Source organism: Perca fluviatilis, chromosome 20 (genome assembly GCF_010015445.1).
Source record: "Perca fluviatilis chromosome 20, GENO_Pfluv_1.0, whole genome shotgun sequence".
NCBI lineage: Eukaryota > Metazoa > Chordata > Actinopteri > Perciformes > Percidae > Perca > Perca fluviatilis.
The window spans coordinates 27,053,151-27,072,299 of NC_053131.1; the positions used below are offsets into that span (position 1 = coordinate 27,053,151).

The 19,149-nt window shown below is 38.3% G+C and overlaps 1 protein-coding gene across 1 annotated transcript; it reads right to left on the minus strand.

The window, feature by feature from the left end:
- Positions 1-8,830: 8,830 nt before the first annotated feature.
- On the minus strand, positions 8,831-17,158 carry calm1a (calmodulin 1a). Its single transcript, XM_039787105.1, has 6 exons — positions 17,015-17,158; positions 11,196-11,226; positions 10,890-11,033; positions 10,659-10,765; positions 10,266-10,401; positions 8,831-9,994 (listed from the first exon to the last, which is right to left on the minus strand). The coding sequence occupies exons 1-6, from the start codon at positions 17,015-17,017 to the stop codon at positions 9,966-9,968; spliced, it is 450 nt and encodes a 149-aa protein (XP_039643039.1). The 5' UTR covers positions 17,018-17,158; the 3' UTR covers positions 8,831-9,965.
- Between the last annotated feature and the right edge of the window lie 1,991 nt (positions 17,159-19,149).

Sequence of the window (19,149 nt, forward strand, 5' to 3'; positions counted from 1 at the left end):
CTGTGTGTCTGTGTGGTGGTGTTCCCTGTCACTGTGACCTCGGAGCCAGCAGTGTGTGTTACGTTCTCAGGTGTGTGTCTCTCAGTGGATAGGCATGGCCTCTTTTGTGTGTTTTGTATCAGAGGATTACAGCGCTGACAGGCTTTGTCCTGGAGTGTCAGGAAGCCACAGTTCAGTCTCTCAAATGAATGACCTCCCCCCACCCCCCCTACTGCTGCTCAGGTGTCACTCACAATTAGTCCCCCTTAAAGGTCATGGCCTCAGCCCACAAATGTACTGTATACAGGCTGATATTGGTCTTTTGATTAATTCTTGATTGTACATTTGATGCTTCTGACACCCATTTTAAAATGCACCGAATCAGGTTTTCTTCCTGCTCAAATTCTGAAACATTGGACTCAACTTTACAAGGACTCTATTTCAGTACAAGTTTGAGGCTCAGGTATTGTTGCAGCAACTTGTAGAGGAGCACAGTTGCTGTCTTGTGAAACCCATCTGTTGCCCAGATAGCCCAGTTGGTAGAGCGGAAGCCCATATATAGAGGTTTACCCCTCAAAGCAGCAGGCCAGGGTTCAACTCCGACCTGTGGCCCTTTGCTGCGTGTCATTCTCCCCTTTCATGTCTTCAGCTGTCAAGTCATATAAAGGCCTAAAATGCTAAAAAAAATAATCTTAAAAAAAATCCAGATAATCCAATGGCTTTTAAAATGTTTTTTGTTTTGTTTCATAAATAGAGCAATGTAAACTAATCTTTAAAAAAAAATAATCTTATGGTATGTTGAGTTTTGAAGACCTAAGAGCTAGTTTTGAGGTCCCCAGGACATCCTTCTTCTTGTATCTGCGCTTAAGATCAGCCCTAAAATATTATGGAGTGCCATGGGGAAACAGTCTTGAGGCATACCCAGTCATTACATGGTTTGTTGATTTTCCTGTGAGAGGATTAGTGTCCAAGATCTATGCTAAACTGATGCAAGTATCTATAGGGGAACTCCCAATAGCAAGGAAATCCGAGCGAGAGCTGAATTTTCTATTGCTCCAAGAACCCAAATCACCAACAGATCCACTTCTGTTCTTGTTCAATTGTATTTGTATGTTCTGTATGTTCTAAATATAAAAAACACAATCATTCAAATATCAAAATGTTCAACTCTTTAAGGGCATTTGTGCATTTGTGCAACTTTCTTTCTACCATTTCTACTTTTTAAAATATAAAGTTTTTTTTCCATTGAAAGTCAATGGAGCAATATTCAAATCCTCTTCAGGCTTCTTCCACTTTGAAATGCTACTCCTCCCACATACTTTTACCTACAGAAGTCATTCAAACTTTAAACTATTCACAAAAAACTTTAGTTATTAGAAAATGATTCAGCTTTTTAATATCTTTTTTTTTAATATCATTTACGATTAGTTCTTCTTTCAGACTGTTTTACATTTAAAATGGGTGTGTATTGCACACCTTTTTTTTTTACAGACTATTTTTGACATACTATCCTATGACATTTTTATCACTTTTTTCGACATACTATACTATGACTTTTTATGACTTTTTTCAACATACTATACTCAGATTTGTGTATGAATTTTTTCGACCTTGAATACTATGACTTTTTTCATCATACTATGCTATGACTTTTTTATGACTTTTTTCATCATTCTATGCTATGACTTTATTATGACTTTTCGACCTACTATACTGTGACTTTTTCGAGATGCTATAATATGACTTTTTATGACTTTTTTCAACAATATATACTATAACTTTTTTCGCCAGACTATACTATTGCTTTTTAAATATTTTTTTGCAACATATTTTACTATGACTTTTTTATGACTTTTTTCGACCTGTACTATGACTTTTTATGACTTTTTTCGACATACTATACTGTAACTTTTTTCATCAGATTATACTATGACTTTTTTAAGACTTTTCGACATGACTTTTTTTTTAGATACATTTTTTATTGTTTTTTAAATTTTTAACATACTGAACAGAAAAATACAATTGAACAAGAACAAAAACCCTCTCCCAACCCCCACACCTTGCCTAGTCACTCTCCTCTAATTCTTGTGATGCCTAGGTCACCATAACTGATACCTGTGCTGCTGCATTTTTCCATAGGTCTATAGTCGATGATTTGGCTTTGTTAATCCTTGCTGTAGAGAGCTCAAGCATGATAATGTCTAGAAAATACGTCACCCACTGTTTTATACAAAGCGAGTGGGGTGTTGTTGTTGTGTGGGGCAGTGTTGAGCTATCATTTTCTTGGTTGCTGTCGAGCCGGCTAGCCAAACTTTCTTCTGTCTCCCAAGCAGGTGTAATTTTGAGTCGTCATTAAGTAACAAAACAATCGGGTCAGTAGGAATTCGACATCCTGTCACATCAGATATTATTAACGTTGTTTTATTCCAGAACTCATGCACCTGTTCACACTCCCAGACCATGTGCAGGAAAGTTCCAGTTTGTTCAGGTTGACAGAACGTGCAGTAGGAAGTGGGAATGACTTTAGAGACGTATCTCTTCTGGGGAGTCCAATATGTCCTATGACATATGTTGAAGTGGATCTGCTGGTGATTTGGGTTCTCAGCTCTCTCTCCCATTTCCCCACTATTGGAAGTTCTCCTATGGACACTTGCATCAGTTTAGCATAGATCCTAGATACTAATCCTCTCACCGGAAAATCAGCAAACCATTTAATGACTGGGTGTGCCTCAAGACTGTTTCCCCATGGCACTCCATAACATTTTAGGGATGATCTTAAGTGAAGATACAAGAAGAAGGATGTCCTGGGGACTTCAACTATCTCTCCGGTCTTCAAAACTTAACCTACCTTTCTCATTGAATAACTGGTCCAACCCGTTGACCATGCACTTCTTGTCCTACCGGGTCAAAATTGACCCGGTCTGTTTTGCCAGTTTATAAAGCATGAAGTATAAATTATCACCTGATTCTGTGTTACATCTTCTTAGCCAACTTCTTTCCAACCTATTGGCACTAGTTTTACACTTATTATTTTAATATATCTCAAAATACCGCATTTATATAAAATTATACCTAATTTCTGAGTTAAAAAAAGCTGAAATTATGAATTATTTTGACTAACAGTGGCGATCAACAGGAACATATAGTATTGATGGTTATCACAGACTTGTATAAGTCAAAGTTTAGTCAGGATACTGTTTTGAAACCATTTCAGTTGTTTTAATGGTAGCCAATAATCACACTTGTTGTCCTCCCGGGTCAAAATTGACCCGGTCTGTTTTGCCTATTAATAAAGCATAAAGTATATATTATCACCCAATTGTATTTTACACCTTCTTGACAACTTCATTCCAACTCATTACCACTAGTTTTACACTTATTTTTAGAATTTATGGTGAATAAACTTAATTTACATGAAATAATACCTAATTTTTGGAGTAAAATAAGCATAAATTATCAGTTATTTTCATTATAGTTAAAATCAGATGAATCTTTGTTTGTGGATAATCACTGACTGGTATATGTTAGTGATTAGTCAGGATATGGTTTTGAAACCATTTTATTATTTTTAATGGCAGCCAATAATCACACAGGGTGTCTTCCTGGGTAAAAAGTGACCTGGTCTGCTTTGCTTGTTTATAAAGCATAGACCATTATAATTTATTACTCAATTCAGTGTTACCACTTTTATACAACTTCATTCCAACTCATCACAACTAGTTTTACACTTATTTATTCCATTCATGGTCAACATACCTCCTTAACATGAAATTATACCTAATTTCTGAGTAAAATGAGGATCATCAAGCATTCGTTGTTTTGGATTGATGGCTGGTATGTGAAAATGATTAGCCAGGATATTCCCAGGTCAAAATTAACTGATGCAATTGTATTCACAAACAATGGAGAGCTAACAAAAAGGGAAAAACTAATTTACGGAAAATTGTCTTGTCCCCATTTAGGAAAAGACACATCAAAGGTGTTATAACAACAAGTTTACAAAGCTGTAGTTTGAAGTTGTGTCTGTATGTTTGTATTTGTGTGTGTGTGTGTGTGTGTGTGTGTGTGTGTGTGTGTGTGTGTGTGTGTGTGTGTGTGTGTGTGCGTGCATGCACATGTGTATGTCTGCGTACATTTTTATGTCAGGAAAGTACAATAGTGTGATATATTGCTGGTCTCAACTGTTTGTGTGTGTGTGTGTGTGTGTGTGTGTGTGTGTGTGTGTGTGTGTGTGTGTGTGTGTGTGTGTGTGTGTGTGTGTGTGTGTGTGTGTGTGTGTGTGTGTGTGTGTGTGTGTGTGTGTGTGTGTGTGTGTGTGTGTGTGTGTGTGTTCGTCAGCTGTAAAGCACAATAGTGCCCCATTGCACCACCGGGTCAAAATTGACCCGGGAAGACCACAAATGCTATAAAATTAAATAAAACACCCAAAATCCCAAAATTCTATGAAAGTAGTGGTCATTAATTTTACTTGCGAAGAGCATCATTGGGAATCACCCATGTTATTTTTGGTTAATTTGCTTGAAAGAAACCCATATTTATGATAAAGAAACTTTGAAAACGGGTCAAATTTGACCCGAAGACAACACAAGGGCTAAAGTATAAATACCTCTATCACTCCACTGCTTACAAGCAAAGGGTTTATTACTAGACATTAAGTGTGTATTGTGCCAAATTGGGGTGTTCAAATGCCACTTATTGGTGTAGCGTAGGAGCTCCTCCACCTGTTTAAAGTTAGTCAATGTGTTGGTGATAATGGGGCCATAGGCTAGCATATACTTTTTTGGACACACACTTGCAAAGGCAAGGTCTTTCAGTCTTAGACTTCCAGTGAGGTTTTGCTCTATTTCTCTCCATGGGACTGTAGATGAGGGATCTATCCACACTCTGAGGGCCCGTAGCTGAAAGGCTCTATGGTACACTTTAAGGTTGGGGAGGGCCAGGCCTCCCGTGTTTGTGGTACGTTGCAGGGTAGAGTATTTTAGCCTAGGTTGTTTATTATTCCAAATATACTGCCGAATTAAGGTATCAAGTTTCTTCCAGAAATGTATTGGTGGGGGTAAGGGGATCATTGTACTTAAGAAATTCACACGAGGAACTATGTTCATTTTAACAACAGCAATCCTGGACCGTAGCGATGCCGGCAGCGCAGACCAATTGGCCAGATCCCTTTGAATACTACTTAGTATAGTTTCATAGTTGTACTGGACAACTCGCTGTAGGGAAGCTTGTATGGTGATGCCCAAATATGTAATTTTGCTTTGGGTTGGTATTGTAACACTAATGGCTGAAGCCACATGCCTGTTATTCAATAAAAGAAGATTAGATTTATTCCAGTTAATTTTATAGCCGGAGATTGAGCCAAATTCATTGAAGATCTTAAGAATTTTTGGAATAGAGTCCTCAAGATCACAAATGTACAACAAAATATCGTCCGCAAATAATGATATTGAGCTGCTATTGGATTTAATCTGGACATTACATATTTTATTTTGCCTTATGGCTTGGGCTAACGGTTCAAGGGAGATTGCAAACAGCATGGGGGAGAGCGGGCATCCTTGTTGCGAGATGCTATGACTTTTTATGACTTTTTTCAACATACTATACTATGACTTTTTTATGACTTCTTTCAACATGCTATACAATTACTTTTTTTTATTACTTTCTTTGACATAGAATACTGTGACTTTATCGATAAATTATACTATGACATATTTATCACTTTTTTGACATACTATATAATTACTTTTTTATCACATTTTTCAACAAACTATACTATGACTTTTTATCACTTTTTTCGACATGCTATACATACATGCTATACATTTTTTATGACTTTTTTCATATTTTACTATGACTTTTTTATGACTTTTGTCGACATACTATACTATGACTTTTTATGACTTTTTTCGACATACTATACTATGATTTTTTATGACTTTTTTCGATATACTATACTATGACTTTTTATGACTTTTTTCGTCATATTATGACTTTTTAATGACTTTTTTCGACATGCTATACAATTACTTTTTTATTACTTTCTTTGACATAGAATACTGTGACTTTATCGATAAATTATATGACATATTTACCACTTTTTCGTTATATTATGACTTTTTTATTACTTTTTCGACATACTATATTATTACTTTTTTTGTCATACTTTACTAAGCCTTTTTTTATAATTTTCTTCGACATACTATACTATGACTTTTTATGACTTTTTTCAACATACTATACTATGACTTTTTATGACTTTTTTAGACATGCTATACAATTACTTTTTTATTACTTTCTTTGACATAGAATACTGTGACTTTATCGATATATTATACTATGACATATTTATCACTTTTTTGACATACTATATAATTACTTTTTTATCACATTTTTCAACAAACTATACTATGACTTTTTATCACTTTTTTCGACATACTGTACTACCACTTTTTTCGACATGCTATACATACATGCTATAGATTTTTTATGACTTTTTTCAACATATTTTACTATGACTTTTTTATGACTTTTGTCGACATACTATACTATGACTTTTTATGACTTTTTTCGACATACTATACTATGACTTTTTATGACTTTTTTCGACATACTATACTATGACTTTTTATGACTTTTTTCGTCATATTATGACATTTTTTATGACTTTTTTCGACATGCTATACAATTACTTTTTTATTACTTTCTTTGACATAGAATACTGTGACTTTATCGATAAATTATATTATGACATATTTACACATTTTTGACATACTATATTATTACTTTTTTTGACTTTTTTAGACATAATATGACTTTTTTCATATTTTTTTAGACATACTATACTATAACTTTTTTTGTCATACTTTACTATGCCTTTTTTTATAATTTTCTTCAACATACTGTACTATGACTTTTTTCCTCACATTATATCATCACTTTTTTTGACATGCTATACTATGACTATACTGAGAGAACATTGTCTTAAAACTTTCTCTTCAACTTAAAATATTCCACTTTGGTTTGATACATTATTAGTATTATTCAACATTTCAATGAAATTCATACTAATTAAAACCATTTCCACTTTTCCAACTACTTCACACACTTCTTCACACTACTTCACACACAATTACATAATTATGCCAGCAATCCAGTTTAGCTTTAGCAGTTTAGGTTTTAAGCATTCTCAAGAAGTTTCTGCAGGAAATGCATTTTCTAGTAAAATCTGACATCCAGTATCTGCAAACGCTGAAAGTGTGGCAAATAGCATACCAGTTTGGAAGCAAAAAGAGAAAAGAAAGAGAAATTTGACTGATATTATACTGAATATCTGCCTCATACAGTAGCATGGGATGTTGAACCCTAACACACACACACACACACACACACACACACACACACACACACACACACACACACACACACACACACACACACACACACTCTCTCTCTCTACTCTTCTGGCTGTCAGGTGAAAAACTTAAATATTTATGTGTTATGATGGAGCCAGAGTTGAGTTGGGGCTTGTGTATATGTGAAGGATACACTGTGTGTAAATGTGTGCGAGATGAATTTGAGCAAAATGTGAGATTAATCTTCTGGATTAGAGACTGTTAATAACATCGGAGTGGCAGTGATCAGCAAGACATATTAATGCACTTCATACAGTTACATAACTTGAGCTAATTGTATGTGTTACATAGATACATGTAACACCTTCACTTCTCCATATCTGTCTGCTTCCCGATAATCAGAATCATCAGCTTCATTTTATAATGTACGCATATACTAGGAAGTAGCATCAATGCAAGTACCAATAGTACAAACATAAAGTTACACTGCTTATTGACATAGCTCCTTAGTAATTAAGCACAGAGAGAAGCCTTTATTGTCATAGACTATAAAACTTCCATTGGATGCATCTGTTAAAGCCACAATATCAGCTGCTGAACCAGAGGAAAAGGGGAGGTATCTTAAGGAGGAGAGCATTTAAGATGCACTGTAAATCGGTTATCATTTTCTCCCTTGTCCTCTTCCTTTCCCTCAAGTCCTGGGTTTCTATTATTGTCTTTCAACCTCCTCGTATCCCCCCCGTCTCCTCTTGCTCTCTCCTCTAACTCCCACGGTTTTCTGCTCCCTCTCCTTCACTTCCACCCACCCCATGCCAGGCTCTGTTGCCTAGCAACGACTCCTCATCTGCAGACAGACGTTCTTGGACGATCTGAAGTCCTTGTGACACCCCTCCATGCACAAATTGTACCGCTAAATGAGTGAATAGTTTTTTGAATAGTTGAGTTTTAAAAATCCTCCTTTATTGCAACTTTTCCCTCAGTTATACTGATAGGACGTTGTATTCGTTTACCTGTTTCATTGATAGTGCTTCTTGTTAATAGCTGTATCAACAAGGGAAGATAATTAAAGTCACCATGGTGTTGTTTTAATAGGCAGAGAGGCCTAGCTCAGTGTTACTTTATTCCTGCCTTCTATTTCCCATCATTCCTTTAAATAACAGCTTGGCTGCTACGCAAATACTTATTTTATAAGAGACTGAGACTAGTTGCAATGTCTTGTATTATTTTTTCGGTTCTCATCTCATGTTTGTTGAAAACCAGACTAACTCTCTGCTCTTCTGATAATTGCTCATTTAGGAGATTTAGGAATGTAAATCTCCCGATTCCCCTCCTAAAACGACTTCAGTGTCTACGTCTTACACTCTCAGAAATACATTGCATGAAATAAGTAGCACAGATGAGTCATATAAGAGCAGCACTTCCCCCACAGAATCTGCCTTCGCTGAGAGAAAACACAAGTCGGCTGATTCTTAAGAAACAAAACACACAAGGACCCAATACGAGATGTTAGTTCGTGGTATTTTATTGGAAAAACAAAATGTAAAGACTAGCTTGTACAACTTGGAATGCAGATCAACTGAACTGGACAGAACAGTTGGACTGGGCCGGGCCTCGCCGCACCCACAGACGCACGCACACTCACACACAAACACAAGATAGAAATGCCGCACAGCACCGACCCTGTCCCCACTACTGAAATTAACCCCCCAGACTCATGAAACACATGCAACCTTTGAGGCAATATACAGTACAGAAGCATGCTTCAGTGATAACCACAGATTCATCGTTTGTAAACCTCCAAACTCTGCAAAACCTGATATTAATGATATCGATATTGCCTCAAAGACGCTCTTGTATATCATCACCTTTGAAGCCCACCCAACCCCTCTAATAAGTCTGATACACATCCAACACCCAAGGGGCTTAAGTCTATGCCCCACCCAAGCTTCCCCCTCAAAAAAGGTAAACACACAAAGGATAAAGTGAGTATCCTGACATGCCATAAACACAGAATCTAAAATGAGTTCTTATTTATTCCATTTTAAAAAATTTCTTAAAAATATCTATTGTCACGGACTTCATTAAGGGAAGCAAACGGCAAAGGTTCTGCTGCTTCACTCACTCCCATCCATCTTTCAACTAACCCCTCCCTCCTCTATGTGGGTCCCAGAACAGCCTGAGGCCAAACAACAGCCTTCTTCCATTGGGCTCTCAACAGTAACCCATCTAAAGCTGCATGCATGAAGAACAGAAAAAAGAAAACAGGAAGTCATAGAAGAAAGGCGATTGAACAGCCCATATGATCATCGGGACATCAGGCAGATGGAACCAGGAAGCAGAGGAGCAGTGGCCAAACCAGCCAGATGCAGAGAGGCTGCTTGTCTAACGAGTAGAGATCTGATTGGGCAGCTCAGCGCTGGGGGGCGGGGAATACAAGCCAGTACATGCAGATTCATTTAGAATTTTCCGTTTTGTCTTTTTACCTTTTTTGAGCTTGTTTATATGGACAGATTTTCAGTTTTCCAACATTCAGTTTAAGTTGTCTATACAGAACGGTATGAATAAATGTAGATTTTTGCAATAAGAGGTAAGTGAAACATTTGACTGATTCTTTGTCTTTAATGTGAGCCCAGTTCATTTGGCGGTCATCATCTGAACAAATTCTGCGGGGGGAAAACAAACAATAAAACTCATCAGGAATAGTGATTAAATTGTGTACTATAAACAGTGAAAAATTATTATCAGACTTAAAAAAATAAATAAAAAAAACAGCAATTGGGCACACAAAGTGATTACAGAGCTTTTGTCTATCATGAGCGTTTGTCAGCTTACATCATTTAGCCTTGTTCCATAAAACGTACTTAATCATAATGTAATCTTAAACAAACTGTATTAGTGTGGTTCAATTTCAAGACAGTCTTTGATCTCCTGTACCTTCATAGTTGACCTGTCCGTCTCCATCGATGTCTGCTTCTCTGATCATCTCGTCTACTTCCTCATCGGTCAGCTTTTCCCCCAGGTTAGTCATCACATGACGCAGCTCTGCTGCGCTAATGTAACCGTTGCCATCCTGCCCAACACACATACAGCGTACAGTCAGTCACACACAGTTTTCAATGAAGACAGTCTTTATCAAGCATCATGGCAGGCCAAACAGAGGCAAGCTCCTCCTTAGTTGTCGGCTTAAGTTTAGGGACATTCTGATTTCAGATGAATGAGTTTTGTGTATTAATGCTAAACTGGTGATGAGAAAAAAGCATCCAAGAATAAAATATGTTCTTGCTTCGTCTTGTTGGTCACAAAAACATGCACATAAACACATCTTACCTTATCAAAGACCCTGAATGCCTCCCTGATCTCCTCCTCGCTATCAGTGTCCTTCATCTTCCTCGCCATCATCGTCAGGAACTCAGGGAAGTCAATTGTTCCGTTGCCTGGAGGGGGGAGAGAAAGGAAATCAGAAGTAAGTTATGATTACAGCCAGTCATATAGTTGAAAAGGGTCTGTAACGACCACTTTAACGAAATCCTTCCCCATGTTGAGGCGGAATCAGCATACCATCTGCGTCCACCTCATTGATCATGTCCTGGAGCTCGGCCTCAGTTGGGTTTTGACCCAGTGACCTCATGACAGTGCCCAGCTCCTTAGTGGTGATGGTGCCATCTCCGTCCTTATCAAACAGGGAGAAGGCCTCCTTGAACTCTGGACAGACACAAGGGGAAGAGGGGACAACAAAAAATACAGAAGGTGGAGGAAAGGATGAAAGAAAATTTTAGTGACAAAACTTATATTCCATGTTATAATGCATGGACATATGCTTGTTGCTAAAGGTGATAATGCTGTCTTTTTATGTTGTCACCATACCTGCAATCTGCTCTTCTGTTAGTTGGTCAGCCTAAAAAAACAAACGGAAGACAGAAGAAAGTGAAAAAAAAAAAAAAAAGGGAAAAGAGAAAATGGACACTTTTAAAATACAAAAATAGCTTAATCTTACAAGTAAAGGTCGGGATGCAAATAGTAATAGGTTTTAATAAACCTATTTCCTAGACCAATGCAATATTAATAATTTACTTCCCAGATGTTAAAACCCTACTTCCTTGCACATAGCCACTCAGCAACAGCCATCACACTTGTGCAACAATCACAAGTCAAATAGGAGCAATACACTAAATGGAGGCAGGTGGCAAGAGCACTAGGGATAGACCGATTATCAGCCCCGTTTTTTTGGCAGTTTTCAGATTATCTGTATCTGTGTTTTATTTACCTGATAACCGATAATTAAAAAGTGGTCTACTTTGGCGGTCCCTCTGCTTCGGTTTCACTCACCACTGAGTCTGACTTAATGCCCACAACACTATCCGACTATCTTTAACTGTGTATTATGTTGAGTTTCGAATTATTAAATAATGGCTTAAATCCTTTAAACAAAGTTTTGTGTTGGAGTTTGTAACATTCCAAAATCTTAATTTTGACTTGAAAAGATTTTCATTTTCACTGTAAATGCATATTGGTTCCAAATATCGGTTATTGATTTTATTAACTACTACTACTACTACTACTACTACTACTACTACTACTACTACTACTACTACTACGTATCTGCCTTGAAAAAAAACAGTATTGGTCTAAAGGACACTCCTTTTAAAACAAGCATGAGCCATGAGTAAAGTGCTGCGACCATAACCAGACACAAAGACAAAGAACTCTGGATCAGAAACTGGTACAAACTAGACTAAGATTTTTTTACTTTTGGGACTGGCTGCCCGAGCACACATATATTAACATCTAGTCGCAGCAAAAGAACAGCATTAACCACGTACCATCTCAAAACAGGGACAGTAGGACTTTTGGGCTATCCATAAGCCATACATTAACACCAATATACCATTAAGCGATGCTAAAAGCTCTAGCTATCCCATACATTTCACTCTGATTGTGCATCCGTGTACAACCTTTATGTCATCAAAGTGGATATCTGTGAGGTCTGCCACCAGCTTCACTGCTTTTGGTGCGGGTTTTTTTGCCTCTCCACCTCTGCCTCCACCTCCTCTTCCTCCTCCATCCAGCCTTAACCCACCACCTCCTCTGCATTGCATCAGATCCACACCTCTTCCTCCTGCACCTCCACCAATTACTCCTGATTTGACGCTGAGGCCATCCAGCGCCCCTCGCACCATCACCAGGCCTTCAGCCAGGCACTCAGCCCGTTTGCTGTTCTGGACACCCTGTTTTTTAATCTCGGCCAGCTCAGCCTTGGTTCTCTGCAGGCAGTTCCTCAGGTCTTGCATCTCTCTAACCAGGCTGTCCATGCGGCTAGATGACGAGTCCATCAGCATTTGTAGGAAGGCTCTGTAGTTCCTCTCCTGCTGCTGGATGAGCTCCTTGTAGTAATGCTGTTGTTCATCCAAGAGGTCATAGACGGTGGACAGGCTCACCAGCTCATCCTCTGCTGGGTACAGAGCGGCTTTCTTAGGCTGCATGATGAGGGAATGATGGCATGAAGGGCAGGAATGATGCCTTAGGATGGAAGGAATAGGTGGGTGAAAAAAACGATGGCCAGACATCTATCAGTTGCTCCTGATTTGTAAAGCGGATGGACAGAGGGAGTGGTGGACAGCAGATTTTGCCATCTCTATAGTTACATAACTGTATTGGCGAGGAACATTTTGGATTTGAGTTTTGATTTCAGTAGACGGCAAAACAGATTACAATTTTAGTCCTTGTGGATAGGTAGATAGTTGGATGGACACATGAATGGTGATCAGATGACTGGATAATTGCACGACTCTTCTTTCAATCCATCCAGTGTGAGTGGATGTCTGGATGACAGAAGTTTTCACAATCCCCCTGGAGTGGCAAAGGTCAGTGGATTGGCACTGACCTGACAGGCAAGGTCGCTCTTCAATGAGCTGGATGAAGAGCTGATGGAAAAGTCAGTCCTTCTGTTGATGTTTTTTTCAGGTTACTTGTCCACCGGTCTGTCTTTCAATAATGCTGCCTGCCTAACTTTCTTTCTGTCCTTGTGTCTTGAAGCACTGTGAGCGAATGTGACCAGACGCTGTCCTTCCCTGGCTACATCGGACTCCAGCTGGGTGAGGCAATGAAGAACCCCACTCCCTGTCCCTCCATGTCAGTGTGTGTACAAGTGTGTGTGTGTGTAAGCCTAGGCATGACAGTTAGGGCTTAGTTGTCAGTCCATCTCCCCAACAGATGTACAGTAAAGATGGATGCACAGATGAAGTGTCCACCTCCTGCAGTGGTTTAAAAGAAGAATAGCCTTCAACACTTTGACAGAGGTCAGGACAGGCCACCCAAATGTGTCAGGAAAACTGATTCAAGGTGTGCGAGAGTAACAGTGTCCAGACTGGGGGAGGTCACAGGGGTTTTGTGTGTGTGTGTGTGTGTATATGCATGTGTTAAACTGTGGCCTGTCATCTCACTGCTACAGTTGCAGCTCCTAGGGAGGATCAGGTGGCTGCCTGCTGACCTCCTAGACAGCATCATGGGTCACACCAAATGGCCCCCTCTGACAGGAGCCCCTATTCCACACAGTTACAACAGATTCTGAGTGATACACCCCAGGAGTTCGCCATGAGTCCAGGGTTAAGGTTTGTTTGAAATAAATGAGCCAAAAATGGAAAACTGCCCTTCTTACAAACCTCAATTTATAATGGCACCAATATCACTTATAAGAATGTGCATGAATGTATTCTAATAGATGTTCAAATGATAAAGTGTGTCCTCTATAAGATACTGCTGCCAACACAACGAAGAAAGAAATCAATATTTTACAACTATAAATAAAAGACAGAACGACCACAAGCTGTGATATTTGAATCGTTTTCAGAATGCAATATGTTTTAACATTGATTGATGAGGAAACTGTCTGGAAGGTTTTTAGAAATCAAAGCACAAAGCTAATGATCATAATCAATACTCTAAATATTGATATCTGATCCTAACTATATTCTGTATTTGTTTGACCTTAAGGAAAGAGAGAATGAGAGGGAGGAAAGGTGAGAACATACAATTGAAATCTTTGATCTACAAGGTATTAGCAGTACTGTCAAATAATAAATACTAGGCTTTCAGAATTTGGCTGCTGATAATGACAGGGAGGATGTGTTTCTTGTTCATGTGTGTGCACGCTCCAACACTGGTTAACAAGCTGCTAACCCCTCTTATACTCCGGCCAAATTCCTCTCAAGGCCCTGCAATGCCTAGCAATAAAGACCATGTTCCTGTTAGATGGTGTGTGAGTTCAGCACGTAGGCCCTATGATTTACTTTATCCATGGGCAGTGTTAAGAAAATTGAACTAAGGGTTTTAGTGAAATTTACAGATTCCACTCCTGCTACTAAAACTCAATTTGTGATTACCATAAAACATCTCTAACTGTGGTCATTTTTATAAAAAATGTTTCTTGGAAGAAGAAAAAAAGCTATGGCCTATTCTATATCTTTATAATCACTACACTATAAAATAGGTAGCATGCAGAGCAAATGCTGATGTGTAAAGATGAAAAAACATCCAGTGATCAAAGCTCTGAGAACACAACAATGTATATTTTGTTTCAAGTATATTCAAACTTCAAGTGGGTTAACCATGAAGACATCTGATTCACACTCTAACCACAGTAAGACTGACCAAACAAGTCTTTCTGCCTTAAAACAAGTCCTACAGATGGAAAGGAACCGGGACAACTGCAACAGAGATGTCTAAATCCCTAAAAACTACTTCCTGTATCAAACTTTGTCAATGTAGCTATGGCAACAACAAACCACCCACGTACCTTTGGTAACTAATCCAACAGGTAGATACAGAAACACTAAAGAAGTCTGTAAGGGGGCCAGAATATCCATTTTGATATCCTTTTAAAATCTAACAGGAACATTCAAATGCAAAGTTGTTAGTTCAACACAGCTCATCCTAGTATTTTCACTCCTTGTGAAAACCTGTCAGACTACTTTGAAATCAATTGCCAAACAACTGGGTTTTTAAGATTATCCGACTGACTTTAGTTGAAATAACCCAAAGTTATATGCTACAATTAATGGTATCTTTAATAAGAAATGTCCTGTTGCAAGTATATCAAATATCTCAAGAAATTAAAGTTGGATTTGCACACTGCTGAGACCACCTACCATACAACTCAAACAGACTACTCCAGTCATTTTACTGGTGTAAAAACAACAGCAGTCTACTGGTTTTTGACCCAGGTCTTCTAAAAAGGAGGGGGCCGTTAGTTTTTATTATAGCACTATGATTAGCAAATATGTCCCACCTGGGATACAGTTTATAACACTTTCCTGCAGTTAATGAGCTGCTGGGACAGAAAGCCGGACACACCCAAGGACACAAACCAGTGTTAGTCAAGGATTATGTACTGTAAGGAGGATGTGTCAGACCCACAACCAACCAAAATTCACGTTACGATGTGATCTAGAAAATAATCCACAACAAACATGTATTAAGCATTATGTTGCTGCAGCATTTCTTTAAAATAATAGTTACATAACTGATGGGAGTTAACTGAAGTAGGGGGCTTTTACTGCGTAATGAAAGATCAAGGAGCCAACTATGTGTTCAGCGGATAAAAAAAAAAAAAAAAAAAAAAAAAAATTTTTTTTTTTTTTCATTTCAAAAAAACAAAAAAAAAAAAAAAAAAAAAAAAAAAAAAAAAAAAAAAAAAAAATAAAAAAAATTTTTTTTTTTTTTTTTTTTTTTTTTTTTTTAATAATTAATTTAACAATTTCTTTAAAAAAAAAAAAAAACCCACAAATATTCACTTCAATATGGTATTCAAATACCATATTCACATAACAGGTTTAACGGTAACAAACGTATCTGGTATTCTGTGACCTAACAAGGACTCTCAGCTATTACCAGTGTAGTTTTTACAACGGTAACATATTTTACTTTGATACTTGTCGATAATGTGAACCTATATAAATACTATTAGATGGGTTACAATATTTATTAGCCATAGTAGCAGAAACCAGTGGACAGAACTGAAGTGTAGATCTGTGGGTTACCCCACCAACACCACACCTCAGTTTCGGTTCGTATGTCTGTGAATCTAATTGGTCACAGCTTTCGGTGCAACATCGGCATAAAAAAAAATAAAAATCAGTGTACCGTTAGAAAGACTGCGGAAACCATAGAAATAAAATGGATTTTATTTTTCATTTATTATTTTTAATGGCGGAAACCGACTCACGTTACTAGCTACCCCGACGCGGAAATGCATATTTGACAGACGTTACAGCTGCCTCATTGGGGGGGTGTAACGTTAGCTGTGATGCTAACATCGGCAGCCAACCGAACCGCCGCAACTACTGCCAAATGCCAATATGTGGCCACCTGTAACAAGTAACTAGCTAGTGTTCACTTCAGCGTGTGATAATATCAACTACCGTTATAATTGTAATCGCGGTTACGAGTTTAAGCAACAATTATGTGATATGCTATTTCTAGCCGCAACAGTGTTACCAGCTAGCGTAGTAAGCTAGCTAGCTAACGGTACAAGTCAATTTTACTCCCGCTCTCTGCAATGGAGGCTGCGGAATATTTCAACAAAATGACTATCCGGGAGAGTCTTAAGAACCCCTGGCTGGCATTCAGTCAAATCAACCCAAATTCAAGTCGCAAATATCACAAACTATGGTTGACAAAATACTCACCATGTCTGAGTTAGGAAGGTTGGTCTGCTAACGCTACAGGGGAGAGAGGAAATGGAAGGTTGCCACTGAGCAAGAAGGCTGGCTGGCTGGAGGCGGGCAGGCAGGACGAACCACTGCTGTACGGCTCACTGTATTCCTCCGCACTGTGGGGAAAGTCGCTCAGTCAGTGAAGCGCGTTCGCTCTTTCTCCGTCTCTTAAAAACGTGAATGTGCATGCACACATGCACACTGCTGCTGTGCGCGTACGTGCCTTTGTGGTTGTCATGTTTCATCAGGGAAGTTAGAAATAGAATAGAATATAAAGCCTTTATTGTCATTGCATAGGAATAAAACGAAATTAGATGTGACACTCAGGTGATGCATTCCAACATAAAAAACACTTTACAACCCCCCCCCCATAAAAACACAAGACAAAGGACATTCAGTGGGATATAAATTAAATAAATAGATAAATATAAAAGTATTTAAAGTGCAGCAAGGGCTTAGTGGATTACAGGATGGCAATAATTACTTAATTATTTGTTTATTTTGTGTGCTGATGGCTGTGGGGGGGGGGGGGAACTGTCTGGTGGTCTGAGTTTTGGCAGCTCTGTAGTGTCTACCAGATGGTAACAGTTCAAAGAGTGGATGACCAGGGTGAGAGGGATCTTTAATGATGTATTTTGCTCTATTGATGTAGCATGTGAAGTGGCAAGTTCTTCCAAGGGGGAGTATCCGGGTTTCTTAAAAACTAGTCTTCATTTAGAAAGAGAAGCGAAGGACAGGTGTACGATTTTTAATGTGAAAGGGTTTGCATGCTGTGTAAAACTGGATTAACCATTGGACGAAATATGATGACCGCAGCTACTCACACCTAACTGTGCAATGTGTATGTACTCTATTATATGCACAAAAAGATCAAAGCTTTTAAAACAAGGTGAAAATAGCTAATAATGCAGGACCTGCTTTACTTGATATTGTACTTAAGTGGTGCGCATTCCCTAACAAGTTTGCACGCATGACATAAAGTGACCCTGGGGCCCCATGGCAATTGCCTGCTTTAGCCTATCCTGTTGGTAATCCAGCCCTGATGCTGTGTAATCAGAGATTTAGAGGAATCGAGTGACATTAGTATCGCAATACAAAATGAAATGAATCCCACTTTTCATACCAATCGTAATCAAATTGTGCTGCTGAGGTCTCTTCAGCCATTGGCTGCCGTTACATCTGGTATCAAAACCATAGACACACATTAGTGTTATTGAAACCTGATTAACTGCAACGGGTGTCTAAATGTACCTACCTGTATGCGTTGACATTATAGGCCTACATTAAAATGTTAGTGTAGCATCATCATTACAAATAGATTATAAATATAAAAAAATATATTCAGGCAAAAACATTGTAATATGATGTGTTTTATCGTCATAAAAATAGCCTATAGTGAAATGTAGTGGTTTATCATGAGGATACATGTGTCTGGGGGAAAAATATAATTTTAACTTTTATTAAAATAATTGAGTAGTTCATAATAATGGTCGTTTGCCTTTAAAGAAACATGTGAGAGGTTTCCTCGTATCTATTTATGTTTTGTTTTGTTTTATCTGTGGAAAGTGACGGACTAGTTTGTGTTAGACAGAGTTTTATGCAGGCGGAAGGATATATTCGTGGCACTGGGGAAGTTGCGGTTTTGAGAGGCGGATTCTGATTGGACAGAGCAGACCCGCAATATTCTGCACACTGTACAGAGGCCGCTGATTGGCCAGGGCGAATCTGCAATGCGTCAAACCACGGCGCGGCAACGATGGCAGGAGGGAGCGACTCCACCGCTGTTTTATTAGTTATATACAAATAGGGAAGGTAGGCCTAAACACTTTCAGGTACCGGTCAGTTGAGGGAGTAAATGAATAAAACTTACCGCGGACATAGCCTATAGGCTAAAAATCAGAATCAATTCCCTGTTTAAAATGTAATTCTTAAAATCAAAAGATGATTTAAATGAACAAAAACAGCAACAACGCATATTCAGGCCTAAACTCTGTGACAGATTTTACATTAGCAGTGTTCACATGATGACATTTAATATACAAAATAACTGAAAGATGGAAATCACATCACATGAAAAGTGACAACTTTCAGAACTTGACACTAGTGCC

Coding starts and splice junctions, on each gene's coding strand:
- calm1a (XM_039787105.1), bottom strand. Junction 10,402..10,658: donor CATTCAGGGTCTTTGATAAG/GTAAGATGTGTT, acceptor TGTGTTGGGCAG/GATGGCAACGGTTACATTAG. Junction 9,995..10,265: donor CGGACAGGTCAACTATGAAG/GTACAGGAGATC, acceptor TTCCCCCCGCAG/AATTTGTTCAGATGATGACC.